Raw genomic sequence first — 17,886 nt, forward strand, 5'->3', positions numbered from 1 at the left:
CAGACTGTGAGCAGCAATAGTTCAGTCCGAAATAAGTCCACATTGTAAGTACATACAACAGCACCTGAAAGAGACAACTGAGGCGAAATATTGTGCAAAAACGGGAATACAGACTTAACTGAACACACAGTACATCATTAAAAAATTAAACACATCAATATCTCTCTCCCATTCTACAATAAAAAGAAATTTATGCAGAGATAATTTCTTCTGGTAAGTGTTTATTAATTTCAGAAACATATGTGCTCAACTCATTAAGTAAAAATTTTCTTTACAGCAAGTCTTCAGCTGTTCATTTGTATTTTCCATTTCTTTCTTTGTAAAAAATCACTAACCTTCTTAAATTCAGTTTATAATGTAATAGATTTTATCTTGCAGTTTTTCGATTTAAGTGAAATATCTAGCTTTTTAGTAGAATCCTGAAGTTAGCTACAATTTTCCTGCTAATTTTGTTTACGGACTGTCTTCTTCACCGCCCCAACTGACATGCCTTGTTGCTTCTGGTTCATCATTGACTTTTGTTTTGTCTTCTTCTGTTTCAGATGCTCTTGTTTCACTTACTGTCATTTCGATTATCCCTGTCCCACTTATTCTCATTTCACTTATTGCTGTTTCACTTCTTGCTCTTTCAGTTATCCCTGTTTCACTAATTCTTATGTCACTTACTTCTATTTCACTTAATGATTTACATGTACAAACCATTGGTGTAACATGCATTTTTGGTGGTGGCTGCTTCTTTTCTCTGCATTTGCATTTTGTCGGTATTGGCAGCCGTCGAAGCATTTCACGTAAAATTGCATGTGGAGGATACTTTGCAGCACTCTGCATGACAGATTCCATCAATGCACTTAAAGCAGCATCTGGAGCATGTGTCGGAATTTTACGTACCAGTTCAAGAATCATTCCCTCTGGAACACTGTCAGAGAGCCAAAGTGTCTTTAGGAGGGAATAAATAATCGATTCTGGAATAGTGTCAATGAGTGGCAGAGACTCCAACAGTGTCCTCAGGACTTCTTCCACTGGAGTCTCTGGTAATGGAAGGGAATTGATGAGATCACACAGAACTGCAACTGCTGGATGACTTTCTGGTGGTAATTCTTCAACTTTTTCCACAGCTAGTGCAGCAGTAATTATTTTTGGATACATCTCTGTCACAGCTTCAACTGCTCTCCTGCATACAGGGTCTTCATCATGTTCACAGTTATATTTTAAAAACGTCTGTCGACATTTGAAGATTATCACTTCATTAACTGTGATTTCAAGCTGGTCCCAGATATCATAAGGATCAAGCCTCACATTGTATCCTAATTCTTCCAGTTTTGCTATATAAGAAAAATGAACAGTTATTAATAGGTGTTCTAGGATTATAAAAAATTTGAAATGTTCTACCTAGAAATTTATTATAAATTTGCTCAAGACATTGATTCTCTGTGAGATTCCTTATCTAATCAACTATAACATATCTGACACATCTTCGTTGTTGGTATTTGTTGATACAGAAAATATGGGACCATTAAAGTATGGGGATCACAAATACACTCCAATTCAAAACAACATTGATAATGACATCACAATCAAGAAGCACCTTCTATGTATACATCTACATCTATATGCTGCTAACAACCATGAGGTGCATGGCAGAGGGTACATCACATTGTACCAGTTATTAGGGTTTCTTCTCGTTCCATTCATATTATTGACCATGGGAGGAATAATTGTCTGAATGCCTTTGTGTGTGCAGTAATTATTCTAATCTTAATCCTCAGAATCCCTATGTGAGCAATACATAGGGCATTGTAGTACATTCCTAGAAAGCTGGTTCTTGAAACCTTTTTAACATACATTCCAGATAATTTATGTATATCTTCAAGGGTCTTCCAGTTCAGTCATGCAGTATATCTGTGATACTATCCTATAGATTAAACAGACCTGTGACCATGCGTGCTGCCCTTCTCTGTATACATTCAATATCCCCTGTCAGTCCTATTTGGTACGTGTCTCACACACTTGAGCAGTATTTTAAAACCAGTCACACAAGTGATTTGTGACTCCTTTGCAGACTGATTGCACTTCCCTCTTATTCTACCAATAAATTGAAGTCCACCACCAGCTTTACCCAAGACTGAACCTAAGTGACGATTCCATTTCATATCCCTAGAAAGTGATACACCCAGGAATTTGTATGAGTTGGCTGATTCCAACAGTGCCTCATTAATATTATAGTCTTAGGATACTATTTTCTTTGTGCACTTAGCAAATTTTACATTTTGGAACATTTAAAGCAAGTTGCCAATATTTGCACCACTCTGAAATCTTATCAAGGTCTGACTGAATACTTATGCAGCTTCTTTCAGATAGTGCTTCATTGCAGATAGCTACATCATCTGCAAAAAGCTTGATGTTACTATTAATATTGTCTGTGAGATCATTGATATACAACATGAGTGGCAAGGGTTCCAACACACTTCCCTGAGGCACATCCGAAGTTACTTCTACATCAGACAATGACACCCCATCCTAGGTAACATGCTGCATTCCACCTACCAAAAAGGCCTCAATCCAGTCACAAATTCCACTTGATACTGCATATTGCTGTATTTTTGACAATAAGCGTAGGTGTGGTACTGAGTCAAATGCTTTTGGGAAATCAAGAAATACTACATCTATCTGATCACCTTGATCCAAAGCTTTCAGTATGTTATGCGAAAAAAGTGTGAGTTGGGTTTCTCATGCTCCGATGTTTTCACAGTCAGTGCTGATTGGCGTTGAGGAGTTCATTCTTTTCAAGATACCTCATTATGTTAGAGCTCAGAATATGTTCTAAGATTCTATGACAAATAAGTGTCAAGGATACTGGACTGCAGTTTTGTGGGTCACTTCTACTACCCTTCTTGTAGATAGCTGTGACCTGTGCTTTTTTTGCAAAAACTAGATGCAATTATTTGTTCGAAGGATCTACAATGGATTGTAGTTACAAGGAGATCTAACTCAGTTCAGTCTGGGATCTGATAGGGATTCCACCGGACCATGGAACTTCATTCAATTTTAATGATTTCAGCTGTTTCTCAGACACTGTTGACAGTAATTTCACTCATCTTTTCAGTAGTACGAGACTTAAATTGGGGAAATTCTCCTGGAGTTTCCTTTGTAAAGGAACATTTGAAAACACTTTTGATGTTGCTTATCAACAGTCCTTTTAGTCATATTCTAAACATTGTATTCGTAGTGCAATAAACAGTAAGTCATGCTCTCTCTCACCTGCTACAGCTTGCATAAGCAGTTCCCCTTGGTGTACCCAGTAATAATTAGTAAAATTAATTACAAGTACAAAAACTTTGTTTCCAAGAACATTATCTGTTCAGTTTTAATAGGCAAATGTGAAAGTTCCAGTCCACAAATAGAAATTAATTATTTTCTGTACACTTTCTGCAGTATATAAACCTTAACTGTCACGAACCATAGACCTTGGTGAGGTGAGGTGAGGTGAGGTGAGGTAGCTTGCATGCCTTAACAATACAGATAATCACAATGAAGGTGCAACCACAATGGAGAGACGAAAATAACCTATGGTTCCTGAAAAGGACAAGCAGCCGTTTTCAGTATTTGTAGAGGCAACCATATGGATGATTGACTATTTTGCTCTTGTAACATTAGCCAGTATGGTCTTCCTATGCTGGTACTGTGAATGACTGAAAGCAATGGGAAACTACGGCTCTTATGTTTCCAAGGGCATGCAGATACTGTATAGTTAAATGACTATGGCATCCTCCTGGGTAAGATACTGTGGAGATAAAATAACTCCCTTCGGATCTCTGGGCGAGGAGTACTGAGGAGGCCGTTGTTATCATGAAAAACAAAACTGGCATTCTACTAGTTGGAGTGCGGAATGTTAAATCGCTTAATATAATTTTCTTGATTTTGACTCATGAATAGGGCAACCTTTGCTCTTTCCTCCAGAACCTCACCTACTCCAAAAATCCACTTCATTTGCTCTTCTCAACTCAATGAGCCAGCTCCTGGATTTCAATCTCCACAAATACATCTGTTTATATAAAATGCACGCACCACCATCTGTACCTACACTTTAATAGTTGTCACCAAGCCCATCTCAATAAGTGTCTTCTGTACAGCCTTGCTACCCTTGGATGCTGCACCTGCAGTGGAAAAAAAGTAGTTGTCGAAATATGCTGGTAACCTTACAAGAGTCTTTGACAGCAATATCCTATTCAGCTTATATCGATGTGTGTACTTTTGCTAGAAAAAGAGCAAGAGCTTGAAAGCTAGTGTGAATACTGTTTTCTGTTACATGCTTCTAGGTGCTCCCATCAGTCTGCTACAGGTATACAGTTGCTCTTCTATCATTTTTATACAGATCACTTGATTGTGTATATATACTACATAATTTAAAAAAGGAAGTTAGATATAGTGTGAATTAGTGAAGTGAAGTGGCAGGAAGAGCAAGACTTCAGGTCAAGTATATAAGGAAAAAGATAGATTGTTACTTACCATAAAGCTGACACATTAAGATACAAAGACGGGCACAATTAAGACACTTACAGTTTAGTTTTGGCCACAGCCTGTGTCAGGAAAAGGCTGGGGCTGAAAGCTAGTGTGGAAGTGCCTTTTAATTGTGCCTGTCTGCAACTTAATGTGTCATCTTTATGGTTTCTATGAACAAAATAGTGAAAACGTTATTGTACCACGACAGACGTTAAGTCAACACCCTCCACAACAGTAAAAGTTCATATACCAAATAGCTCCGCAGATGATGAAGAGACTGAAAGAAAGCATGATGAGAAAAAAAAAAAAAGAAAAGAAAAAGAAAACAAAATTGAAATAGTTAAGGGTGATGAAACTTTAATTATGGTGGAGGACCGGAATTTAACAGTACAAAACGGAAGGAACCTGGACTAGCTGAAAGAAATGAGAGGAAGCCACCTGGTAGAATTTTGCACAGAGGGCAAATTAATCACTGCTAATACTTGGTTTAAAAATAATGAAAGAAGGCTAGTAGAGGATGTCCATTAATTATGTGAGAGATTTTCTTTAAATCCCACCCTGCCCCTCACTTGCCCCATGTGATAGTTACCCAAGTCATGTAAAAGTAAATAAAAAGAGAATTTTTTCTTTGTTTTAAACTTGATTTAAACACTTTATTAAAACCATGTTTTATTTAGAAAGTATGTTAAACAGTGTTTTTAACTATTGAAGGCACTATTTGAGACATGCTGACCCTGGACAGACACAAATGGACCATAAGTCTCCACAAAAATCATATGAACTGTTTTGATGGATCCCTAAAAAATTGATCTTCTACTGGTACATTATATACATGACATGTCACAGAACCTTTACTTATTTTGTTGATGAAACACAACATTCATTGTACCTTTCTTTTAGCCCTACGATTATGTACGATATTGCAGTGCCTGTGTTATTCCAAATTACAATGCAATGTTCCTTCATACAGGCACTGCAGTGACTACAGCCTCAGGAAATACCTGAAATGAATTTGCAATTGCGGATATGGACAACCATCAGCTGCATAGTGGAATGACAGCAATGAAATTTGTGAATGGTGGGCTCCATGTGGTTCCCAAGTCGTGCAGCGACTGTAAACCATAAAATTACCAAATATGCAGCAACTGGTTGCTGCATATTTGGTAATTTTAATGAAATTTGTGCCGTACTGGGACTCAAACATGGATTTCCCGCTTTTCACAAGCAGTCATCTTACCATTTGGCTATCTCGGCACAACTCAGACCGAAACGTCCATATGTCATCAACCATGTGTGTACAATCTGTACTCATACATCCATTATGTATATTCCCGTACAGGTGAGACATTTTATTTGAAATTCGCTTGCCTGGTGCCAGCGGATAAAGGCGATATTGGAGTGCCTGTGTTATTCTGAATTACTATGCAATGTTCCATTCGATATGCATGCATTCATGCATAGTTGATAATGTATGAAAGTTTGGGTACTGCTGTGAGTCATGCTCGGATAGCCAAATGCTAAGGTGACTGCTTGCAATAAGCGGAAAAGCCAGGTTTGAGTCCCAGTCAAGCACCAATTTTCATTGTCATCATTCCATTATACAGCTGATGGTTGTCTATATTCACAACTGTGAGTACATTTCATGTAACATTATGTAGCTTTCAACTTTTTTATTTATATGATGAATAAGAGAATTCTTGTTGGTGAACTTCAGCTTAGCTTCCTTCCATAAACAATTAGCTTCTTGAAACTTCCTGGTAGTTTGAAACTGTGTGCCGGAGTGAGACTCTAACTTGGGACCTTTGCCTGGAAACATCCCCCAATCTGCAGCTAAGCCATGTCTGCACAATTCCTTTCTTCCATGAGAGGTAGTCAAGTTTTGCAGGAGAGCTTCTGCGAAGTTTGGAAGGTAGGAGATGAGGTACTAATAGGAGTAAAGCAGTGAGGGTGGGTTGTGAGTTGTGCTTGGGTAGCCCTGTTAGTAGAGCACTTGCTCTAAGCAAAGGTCCTGACTTTGAGTCTCGGTCCAGCACACAATTTTAATCTGCCAGGAAGTTTCATATCAGTGTACACTCTGCTGCAGAGTAAAAATTCATTCTGATTAACTTCTTGCTTGCAAATGTGTTTCAACTTGTTGGCATGACACTTAACTTAGGCAATGTAAAAGTCTGATACAAATCGATGTTGAACACAATAACATCGGCTTTATACATATTGCCTAACAGACAGTGATTTCAACCAGTACAGCAAACAGTCACAGAGTGAAATCTGATAACTGTGCACCATTTGTTTCAAATCGGGGAATCCCAGCATTCACATGTGTAAAGCATTTAGTTCAGTTCAGGGAGGTCATACAGATTGGTCGACACATTAAAATTGTCTTTTATAATAATATATATTTTCTGACTTAAAACGCTCACGCGAGATTTTCGTTAACCTCCCCCCCTTCCTATTTAAATGTGGTTTAGTGAAATATTCATGTATTACATTATTTTTAGTTTATAACAGCAGTTATTATTTCAAGTTAATTGTTGATCGGTTTCACCACCTCAGTTGGGGCAAATCTGATCACCATCGTATTTTGTATGTAGGAACAGAATCGGACTTCCAGTGGAGTGAAACAGATCGCTATTATGATTTTTTAAAAATATATTACTGTATTTGCAACAAAATTTTACAATTTCTAGACTAAACAAATGGATATTAAACTTGACATTTATGCCATAAAACCACTAGCATTTACGAAATTTGACAAACAAATATTAATTTTTAGTTATTGTGTGTCATAATCAATGTGAAAAGTATTTACTCAATCTCATCATCATCTATCCCTTCAAAAATAAATTTACTTCACCTTCTGCATTCTGGAACAAATTTTTTAATAATTTGGGCTCAGTTGCATCATCAATTTCCGGAAAGACAAAATAAACATTACCATCAAGCACTTTCTTTCTCAGAAATGTCATTAGGGATGCTGTCAACTTTACCAATAAAAAAAACCTGAAACTTTTTTTCGTAGGAAATTTTACTATAGTGAAATCCTTTTCTTTAAATTCATGCCAATCTTTATCCTTCTCCTTGTCCATATCTTCACTTTCATTTGACTCATGCTGTTCTGGATCACTGTTACATAGGGACTCCCTGCTTGCAGCCCCGTCACCGTAATTTTCACTGAAGTCATTGATAACAATTCCTTTTCCTGGAGTTAATGCTAAATGCTTTGTTTGGTGCAGCTTTCCTTTTGTTTCATGAGAGCAAACCTGTTTCAACTGCATTTCGAAGGCTGCTGCCCAAGAAACTTCTGATGAGCTTGTGCCATGTGCATTGTTATCGGTTGCTTCTAGAATCTGTGAAATGACTTTATCGGGACAGAAAGGAAAAATTCCTGCTTTTCTGAACCCAGATATTACTTTGATTTGGACATGATAGGTATATTTTCAAGGGTTTTTTTCAGATTTTGGCACCACTCCTCTATTCTTCCTTCTCCAATAATTTAGCACATTTCTCCAAGCAAGTTTTAAAGGTCTAAAAAAGGTCACATCAACTGGCTGACACAAATGAGTGGAATTAGGTGGTAGAAATACAAATTTAATGTCCTGTTCCTGGCACAGTTTAATAACATTATATGACAGATTACTCGAGAAATTGTCACCTATAATCACTTTAGGTCCCTCCAATTGCCAGGCATAAGGAAAGACAATTTGAACAAACGATGATTCAAACATTGTTAGGTCAAACCAACCACTTTGATTCCTATTATAACCTGCACCAGTTATGCCTCCTTCAGTCCAATTATCGTAGAGGTGTTTTGCCCTGTAAACTGTGCACGTTGGGAGGACTGAGCTGTCTGCAGCTGCTGTCTTATGCCTTGCTTCATTATTACTTCCACTTATCCAAGATCGTCACAAAAGCTTGTCTCATCACAGTTTATAATTTTGGAGGGAGGGACACCACTCAAGGTCACTTCAAGGTTTTTAAAACAATCAATCACTGTTTCTCAGGTAACTGCTGCCTTTGCCCTCTTAACATTTTCCACTTACTCTAACAGTCAGTTCATTAAATATTTTCAGAAAAGATTTTACCCACTTGTGTCCAGGTCGATTATCATGAAATCCTTTTTCAGTTCCCCCGGCTTGATTGAGATATGCCTGTACAATGTTCCTAACCTCATTATTTCTTGAAGGAAACCACCACTTCGCACAACACAATAATCATTTAACCAGGCTTTTTTCCTCACTATTGGTCAATGCTGGTTGGCCTTTTTTTGTATTTGTACCTTTCCTCGAGTTTGTCATTTAATGTTGTATATGGAACTGTGTATTGCTCTGAAGCTTTCCGGGTGCTTAATTTTCCTGATTTGACAGCTTTCACCACATTTAGAAGAAATTCTGGTTTGTAGTTAAGATTTCCATGTTGGTCCCAGAGCCTTTCGGTATAATCGCATGATCGGATTCACTCTACAAAAATGCAATTTTGTAATTAGGCCTGCATAGTGACTAGGCAGATGCAAGCAATAACATTGCAACTTACCAGTTACACTTAAGAGGTAACAGGCGCCAGCAGAAGTTTTCACACTGTTGTGTTGACTACATAGGTGCAGCACAAGAATCACACACCCACTGACAATGTGATTTGCTGGTAGCACACACTCCAATATGCTATTGTTGTTTATAGATTAGTCAAGAATTCATGACAACGATCAGCTGCAATGTAATTGTTAAAATTCTATGCTCAATTATCCAAATGTGGGAAAACTGGTAAATGACTGGATTGACACCACCTTGTCGGATTCACCTCATTTTATGGTACTGTGAGAAGGCCTGGGACAGGTACAGAGAGCTGGACCCTAGAGAAGAGGCACGAGGCGGCCGTATCTGTGAGGAGGGTGGGTCCACACTTGCAGCAGGGATGCCCCACAAGACTGGGACAGGCACAGAGGCAGGAGGTGAAGTTGGTGGCAGCAGACCTGCGGCCCTCACCATGGCGTGAGATGCAGCTGGTTGTAGTGCCACGTCACCAGCCCATCACTGGCGTGCATCATCAGAGGCAGTAGCCTCAGCAACTGCGGACCATGACCAGAATCCATGTCAGTCAGTAGCTGAACCCACAAGTTCAGACCGCGGAGCCAGAAGGGAACTGCAAAGAGGGTCATTGGTGGGGCGACATAAGCACATGCAGGATTGTGCGTGGCTGGTGACTATGGAGCATCTTGGCTGGTCTCAGCTCCTCCACAAATATGAACCTGTATGAATTCAAGAAGTGTGTAAATGCGTGCTTGGAGGACCCTTGATTTGCAGATGAGATGTTTCGCCTCAGATTGGGAACGAAAAGGAGGAGTCAACTAGCAAACACCTTGACGGGCACAGAAATTTTGGAAGTTCTGGGACACAAACTGTGGACGATTATCCATCACAAGCATATACGGCAATCCTTCAATAGAACGAAAAGTTTGAGGGGGCATGAATCATAGTTGTGGTTGACGGTGAAAGACAGCATATAACATATAAATAAATTTAGAGAAAGCAACAACCAACAACCAGAAAGAATTAGGGAAGGATCCCACAAAATCATGGATGCTTTCCCACGAATGCTGCAGTGTGGGCTACAGAGAGATCATCACCCATGGCACTGCCTGTTGGATAGCAGATTGTGACAAGATGCACAATGTCACCATCAAAGCTGGGCCAAAACAAATGCTGATGGGTCAATAACTTAGTATGTGAGACCCCCAACATCTCTGTTGTAGGAGCTGGAGCACATACTGCTGTGCTGGGATCACAACCCTGGGTGACAGCTTATTCACAGCTGAGAGAACACCACCACTAATTACTGAAAGGCAATGACAGAGAGCAAAATAGCTCCACACAGGACCAGAAATCAGATACCCTGTGTGTAGGCCTGAGTGGGACACCATGCTGAATGAGGTGAACAACTTGGTACAGAACCGGATCGGCAGCAACAGCAGCTGTGACCTGGGAGACCGTAGGAAAAAATCCATCCACCATATCTTGTGCCTTAATCATGAAAACAAAGGAGTTCATCCTGATCGAAAGTACGATCCAACCCCATCAGAAGCTGGGACAGCATATCAGTATTTGCATATTGCATGGTAGACCAAAAATGTATTTTATAGTTGCAGTGAGACAGAAACAAGGCCCAACACTGGAGGCGATGTGTTGATTTGTCGGTCAACGAAGCAGAAGCATTAAAGAATGAAACCAAGGGCTTGAGGTCAGTAATGAGAGGGAACTTAGACCCAAAGAAGAACACAATTTTTGGGGGCATAGATGATAGCAAGCGCTTTCATTTAACTTTGGAGTATCACTGCTGCGCAAAGTTGAGAATTTTCGATGTGTAAGCTATTGGCCGTTCAGAACCATCCTTGTATCATTGTTGTGGTTGTTGCTGCTGTTGTTTGGCACATCACTGTCCAGCATGGTGTGCTGTATTTGTATGGTTACTACATTTTCTGCCCCCTGAGGACTGATCGATATCTGATGACCAGGAACAGGAACCACCACAGTGATATCACATCAAGCTTCAATCTGATTGCCAGCAGCACGAGATACCTTGAAAGATTGAGCATTATTTAACACTTCAGCCAAAGATTCTTTCACTGTAGTGCATGCTGACATACCTCACTGTCAAGAGCCAGCTGAATGATGGTGTCACAGACCTAAAAAAAGAGTATAGGAATCATATGACTGAGGCCATGGAGTTCAGCCGCCCAAGCCCGCTAGGCCTGGTGGGGATTTTTTATGACAATGATAGAACTCTACATGCACTGCAATGACAATGATAACTGATGACAACATACACATTTCATCAAACAAAAATGACGCAGGTTCCTGGAGTGGCGGTTACTGGCACAACTGGTAGATCCGAGAAGAAATCAAGAAAGGACAAAGCCTTGCATATGTTTGTGTCAGTGACACCAAAAGTGAGGAAGTGTTAATGAAGCCACTTTTCATAAGCCTTCCAGTTTGTGGCTGCACCGTCATAAGGGGGAATGGGCAGCAGATACACTGACAGCGTGGAAGCCTGCATAGTCAATGTGGCTGACAAGTTCATCATAGCAAATTTAAGAACCTGCTGCTGCTCGAGGAGAGATTGGAGCACTGCCTCCATCAAAAACTGAGAAAAAAGAAAAAAAAAGGGGGGGGGGGGGAAAGAAACAAAACAAAACAACCAAACAGACTGAGCACATGGAGGTGAACACCACACTGATTACCAGTTGTTTCGTACTGTAAGACACAAATGGCCACAACGAACCACAGTTTATTCTTCTTTTACATAAAAGTAAACAACAGTTGACAACACAGACACAAACAAAGAAACAATCCAGGTACTTATACAAGCAATTGCTGACAATAAATAAGAACACAATATGAGGGCGAGCGACTGCTGCACTGTGCTCCTAAAGAGGAAGACTCCCGTGGACAGCACGGCGGATGCCATGCAATATGCGTAAGTCATGTGGCCTCCGGTGGCTGGCCCACGTAGTTGCAGTTGGGGGAATATTCAAAGTGCTGCATGTCAGCAGCCTGATGCTGCGGTGCGTATCCAAGTATTATGAGAAGCTTATACCAATTGTAGTTTTCCAATTATTCTTATTTACGTCATAATAATGAACATCAGTAGTTGACCACAGCACTGTGAGAGGTCATTAACCATAGAAACTACACTATGGGTTTGCAGTTTGATGCATCTATAACAATGTCGGAGGAACTAGACTATATGAATTGGCAAGGGACTCAAATATAACTTTAGAATAGGTATTTTAAATTAAGCTCTTTTAGTTAATATTACCCCATTCTGCTTGGAAGTCAACAATTTCATTAAAGCATCAAGATGTTCCATAAAAAATTCAAAATCACCAGATGAAGCCCAGTATATTGTGACTATTATTATTACTATCATTATTATTGTTGACTTCCATGAAAATATTCTACTACAGCACGTGCTTCAAAAGGCTGATCACTGCAAAATCTATGGGTGTCAGTATTTTAGTGTTTACATCCCTTCATAATGTAAATGGCAACTCTTCCTTTCTCCATGCATTTTAGGCCCAAAATTTTCAGTTGATTTTACCTCTATTAATAATGATAGCTTGAATTCTAAATTTACCCTGAAAAAGATACTGCCTTCATACTAGTTGCTACAGGGATATGCTCATGAGTGTTAGTGTTTCCCCTTAATGAATCTGCTGTCAACTCAACACAACCCTTTCCCATTCCTGTTGAGACACTGCCCATGTCTTGTAAAACCCCACCTCTCAACAGCATCAAAACAAACAAAATCTTTGTTTGATTCAGCACCTGACATGAGCAGTTGATTTAAATCTATGTTACCCATAAATACATTTTATATCACTGCTTTATTAGGTCACTAAAATTGACACATTTCTTGATGTTAAAAATTACTTTTTATATCTTACGACATGTGATGTTTTTTTTAACAAGTATTGGTCACAGGCTTCCAGCTTGACTATGTCACAACTTAAGCTGCACCATGTTAACTAGACTCAGAGATGTTCAACAGGAGCCTAGAAAAGGAACAACCTGAACATTTGTATGGCTTGTAGCTGAAGCTATCTTTATCAGGTCACTCTCAATACTGTAGTCATCGTTCCTGTTCATACTGTTCCCTCCTCCACCCACTATTACATCGTCCTCCTTTCCAAAAAAAATTTATATTCTCCATCATTTAGCTAAATCTCGCTGTTGACTTGAAAAAAAATGTGACTTGATACCTGTTTCCTAGTTCTTTCTGTAACAACTGGCCTACATCTCTTACGTGACTACTACCTAACAAAAAGCGTTTCCCCCCTTTCATGCGTTTTCTGAAATCCTTGGTTTCCTATTGAAAGCCTGCTATGCCTTGCCTACATCTACTGGAGACCATTCCTCACCTACATGAGAGAGTACGGAAAACCAGTCTATTTTTCTGGGAGTATTGGGCACGACGTTTGCAGAAATATCTATTTTTCTCTCAAGCTGTTCCCCATTTTGGTCGCTTTCCAGTACTACCATGTCACATGCATACAATATTCTCTCTCCAAACACGTATTATCATTTATAAGCTACATTCCTCTAAGATAGCTTTCGCAGATGGGACGAAGTTGGGTTTTTCCAAAACATTCGTTCAACCACAGCGTAGTATCTCAGAATATTCTAATAACAGTGAACTTTAACATTTTGTAACAGTGCAACCTTTGGCGTATAACATGGCCTCTCCGCACATTTCGCTAATCCCTTGTAACCCTATTGAATCTATGCACAGAACCAGCTCTGCACGTGTCAACTACTTAATAAAAATAAAACGTTCACTGTGGCAGATATACATAACATTCCAGCGTCACGAGAATGAATAATTAGTAATTACTTATTAGACCGTAGAGACGTTGTATCCCATGTTTCATCGTGCCCCAAGCCCAATAGGGACCAAAATGCAAAGTTACAGGCTTATCAAGTCTGCTTCTCATCCTTTCTTCCATTAAGAGTGGTAAATGAAGGCTTTTAGACCCCACAAAAATTTCTGTAACAACATGACAGGATCCCTCAGTTGTTTGCAGAGATATTTTTTGTACATCGCAGTGTGTGAAGTAAACGGTGATCTCTGGTAAATAAATGCACGTTGGCCCCTCTTTACGTCACCTGACGTCACTTTCCAGCTGAGCAATTGTTTGTTTATATCGCATAAAGGTAGAAGTATGTTCGTGAGAGTACGAGTAGTGTTGCCGAAGTAAATAATAGAAAATCTGCGCTATTTTGAATATGACTGACGAAGGTGATAGTGAAGGTGTTACAGACTCACCCAGAAGAGGTACGATACAGTAAATAAACTTTTGCGGCGTGTGACAATAAGGAAGTAAGCCTACCCAATAAATATTGTGTTTCAGGGCCAACTTTGTCAACAAGCACAAGTAGCTTTGAAGCCCTCGACCCACACGATCCGAACTTAAGCCGCCTTGCCACAAACATGTTCCAGAAAACGGCAGATTATTTGTATGGAGAGCTGACAGCCACATTGGTAGGTAGTGTTCTTATACACTAGGTTGTGATACATGTGACAACGATGTTCGATCGTGGATGTACTCGCCTTTATAACAGTGTTAAATTACGTGCGATATGTTCATTATATTCCTTATACACTCGTTTAACTTGAGGGTTGATTTATGTTATGTTTTTAGGACGATTATCGTTTGCTGGAAGCGATGAATCGTGCTACGATAACAAAATATGCTGACATGAAGCAGATTGCTGGAAGTGTTTCGAAGACTATGGCGGAACTGAATGAGAAACGTAAGCAGATAATGCTGTAATATATTAAGCTGTTATTGCTTGATGTCAGAGACTAATATGCCAACTTCTCCTGTGCAACAGATAACAGTTTTGCGATTTTTGGGTTTTGACCAGTGGTACGACACCCGTTGTTGCACTTGTTCAACATTAAATCGTTTATTGATTACATATTTTGGCTATAATCTCTATCTCTCTTGGATGTGATAAAAGTGTAGCTGTTGTACAGTGAGAGGATTATTATGTTAAGTGTGCACTGTCGTTGTCATCTTGAGTCTGAAGACTTGTATGATGCAGCTCTCCATGCTAGTCTATCCTACACAAGATTCTTCACCTCTACGTAACTACTGCAACCCACATCCATTTCAGTCTGTTTACTGTAGTTGAGCCATGACGTTCATCTACCATTTTTACCTCACCCTCTTGGGTGTCTGTGTGGTTGTGTTGTGTGAATGTATATATACTTAAAAGGAAAAGAACAATAGCTTGGAAGCTAGTGTTAGGCCCCCTAATTGTCTTCTATTACTTCTTTCTGAGCACCGTGCACCAATCCTCTATAGGTAAGTTGTTGCCTTTCCCTTATTTTACATACTTTCTATCCAGAGATTTCCACTATTGTTATAATTCCTTCTTTTAGTAATTTTGCGGCATAAATTCCTTTTCTTTTTAGTTCAAATGTATGCTGCCTCATAAGTTATCCAGTATGATCGTCTAATGTTCAACATTCTATTGTAGCACAACATTTTAAAAGCTTCTGTTCTCTTCTTGTGTGAATTTTTTATCACCCATGTTTCACTTTTGTACAAGGCTGGACAGTCTAGACAATTGCCTTCAAAAAGCACATCTCAACATTTAAATTTATATTTTGTGCTATCAATTTATATTTTGTGTTTTTTTTTCAGAAATGCTTCTCCCGCCATTAAAATATGCTCTGTGTAAATGTGTACCAGGCAGCTTCCTCTTTCGTTGCTTTTCCTCAGTCCATGTTCTTGTATTAAAATCATCTCATTAAATGTTAGTCACATCCTTAAAAAGAGTGCACTGATCACTTTGGAGCACTGTAGCTGGTGAAGAACTAATACTAGATGATTATGTAACCATCCACTGCTGACTCAAGTCATTGCCATGAAGTGTTGTGTGTGTAAGCCAGTCGGTTGTATGGAATCAAAACAGTAAGAGTGGTTGACATGGCAACGTGACAGAACAGCAGGAGTGCATCGTCATGTTTGGACAAGCGTATGACCACACTATGATTAAAGTTATCCCCTGTGTTGATGTATCAAACTGGACCCTCCAAAGTGTCTAAAAGGAAAGGCGTAGCCCTTGCAGCCACATAACACAACGTAAGAGTAGTGATAATATTATGTTCGTAACCATCTAGGATCAGAGACAAGTGTTAAACTCTCTGCCAGTGACAACTGGTTTGATACCCAGCACAAATTTCTTCTGTCAGTGAATCCATCTCAGCTGCTTATGAATGAACATTGAGAAGGGAACGGAGTGCAGTGAACATTTGGAGTTGGGTACCTCACAAAAGGCCGTTACACACAATGGTAAATAAAGCTGCACATCTTCAAACAGCATAGAAATAGGACAAACACTGACTCATTGGAGGCATGTAGTCATGTAGTGTTGTCTGACTTTACAGTTTTGCCTTTTTAAATAATGCAAAATGTTCAGTGCATTGACAGGCCAATGAGATCCTTACACCACAATGTGTGGAGGATATAGTTCAGCCTAGAGGCAGTTCTGTGAAGTTCTGTGAATGTTTCTTACAATATAACTTAGGCCTACTCTTTCAGGTTACAGTGAGCACGATCAAGGATTTGGCATTTCAGAAGCATCCAATTCCACTTGTCTGCTTTGACCCATGAAGTCATCAGTATGACAGATACAGCTACTTCCAGCTTATACAAAATGATGACAATGACGTCGCTACAGACCAATGCCAACAAATGTGAACAAAAACAAAAATGACAGTAATGTTTCACTCCAAAAATAAAATGAAACCAATGGGACAATCACGGAAAATGGGGGGTTTAGGGCAGGATAAGCTAAATATACAACAATAAAAGAAAATCTGTACCATCCCAAAACAAATAATTACTATACAATAATAATTACTATACAATAAAACCAAAACATAAATTACTTACCAACAAAGGCTGAAACTTCACATCAGATCCATACCTAATGAAAAAACAATAAAAAGAAATTAGACTTGTTTCTGCACAACAAACACCAAACTAATTACACCTAACAAAAATACCAAACATATAAACAAAAAGAACCTTAATCACTCACTGAAAACAATTCCACAACTCGCATTACCGCGCCAATTACCTAAACTCAAAGCCACATTAGCATGATGACAACCAAAACTCAAATGAATCCAATACCACAAGTTAAACTCAGCACATCCACTTCCACCACCAGAGGCCACTGTCAAGTACAACATATCTACAAACACAACCTACTCAAAAACTCCATGCCACAATGATGTCATACATCACTCCATTATGTCATGGGTAAAAGCAGACTGGTGGAATCGGATGCTTCCATTGACACCCAAGGATTCTTATTTCAACATTGTTGACAAAGTCCTGCCCTGTCTTCCACATCTTCATGATGAATGTGCTGTGGACATTCCTGTCTTCCAAGATGACAACAGTTGTATTCACAGGGCTGTACAGATGCACTTCTGGTTTGGCAAAAAATCAGGCACTCTTATCATACCTTGACTAGCTTGCTAAATCACCCAGTCTCAATCCCCATAGAAACTATCTGAGATTATTTGAAACAGCAAGTGAAACATAGTAATCAGCATCGACACAAATTCTTAGCTCATTCATCAATACATATCTTCAGCGGGATACAGCTTAATTGAAGAAACATGTAGACTCCCTTCCTTGCAGAATTGAGGCCATTATTAAGGCGGGATTTCTCCTGAGGAAGACAAATATTTTGACCGCTATGCTTATTTTTCCTTCTCTCCTATTTTTGTCTGTCTCTTAACTATCTGTCTGGATCTAATCATAAATTCTTTCAATCTCTTCATCATCTGAAGAACTAGTAGGTGTATAAG

General features: G+C 39.2%; 2 protein-coding genes across 3 annotated transcripts in view; one reads left to right on the plus strand and one right to left on the minus strand.

Moving 5' to 3' along the window:
* Nucleotides 1–250: 250 nt before the first annotated feature.
* LOC126418755 (uncharacterized) lies at nt 251–14,200 on the minus strand. Its single transcript, XM_050085680.1, has 3 exons — nt 14,167–14,200; nt 13,885–14,118; nt 251–1,322 (listed from the first exon to the last, which is right to left on the minus strand). Exons 1-3 carry the CDS (start codon nt 14,198–14,200, stop codon nt 454–456), a joined length of 1,137 nt encoding a protein of 378 aa, XP_049941637.1. The 3' UTR covers nt 251–453.
* Nucleotides 14,140–17,886, plus strand: part of LOC126419296 (biogenesis of lysosome-related organelles complex 1 subunit 2) — a 61,083-nt gene continuing 57,336 nt past the window's right edge. Inside the window, exons 1-3 of one of the 2 annotated variants that reach the window (XM_050086469.1) lie at nt 14,140–14,325; nt 14,402–14,532; nt 14,693–14,804. In XM_050086469.1, the coding sequence (XP_049942426.1) occupies nt 14,277–14,325; nt 14,402–14,532; nt 14,693–14,804 (292 nt within the window). In that variant the 5' untranslated portion in view covers nt 14,140–14,276. The remainder of the gene's footprint in view (nt 14,326–14,401; nt 14,533–14,692; nt 14,805–17,886) is intronic. The other variant, XM_050086470.1, reaches the window with a different exon arrangement.

Source organism: Schistocerca serialis, chromosome 9 (genome assembly GCF_023864345.2).
Source record: "Schistocerca serialis cubense isolate TAMUIC-IGC-003099 chromosome 9, iqSchSeri2.2, whole genome shotgun sequence".
Classification (NCBI taxonomy): domain Eukaryota; kingdom Metazoa; phylum Arthropoda; class Insecta; order Orthoptera; family Acrididae; genus Schistocerca; species Schistocerca serialis.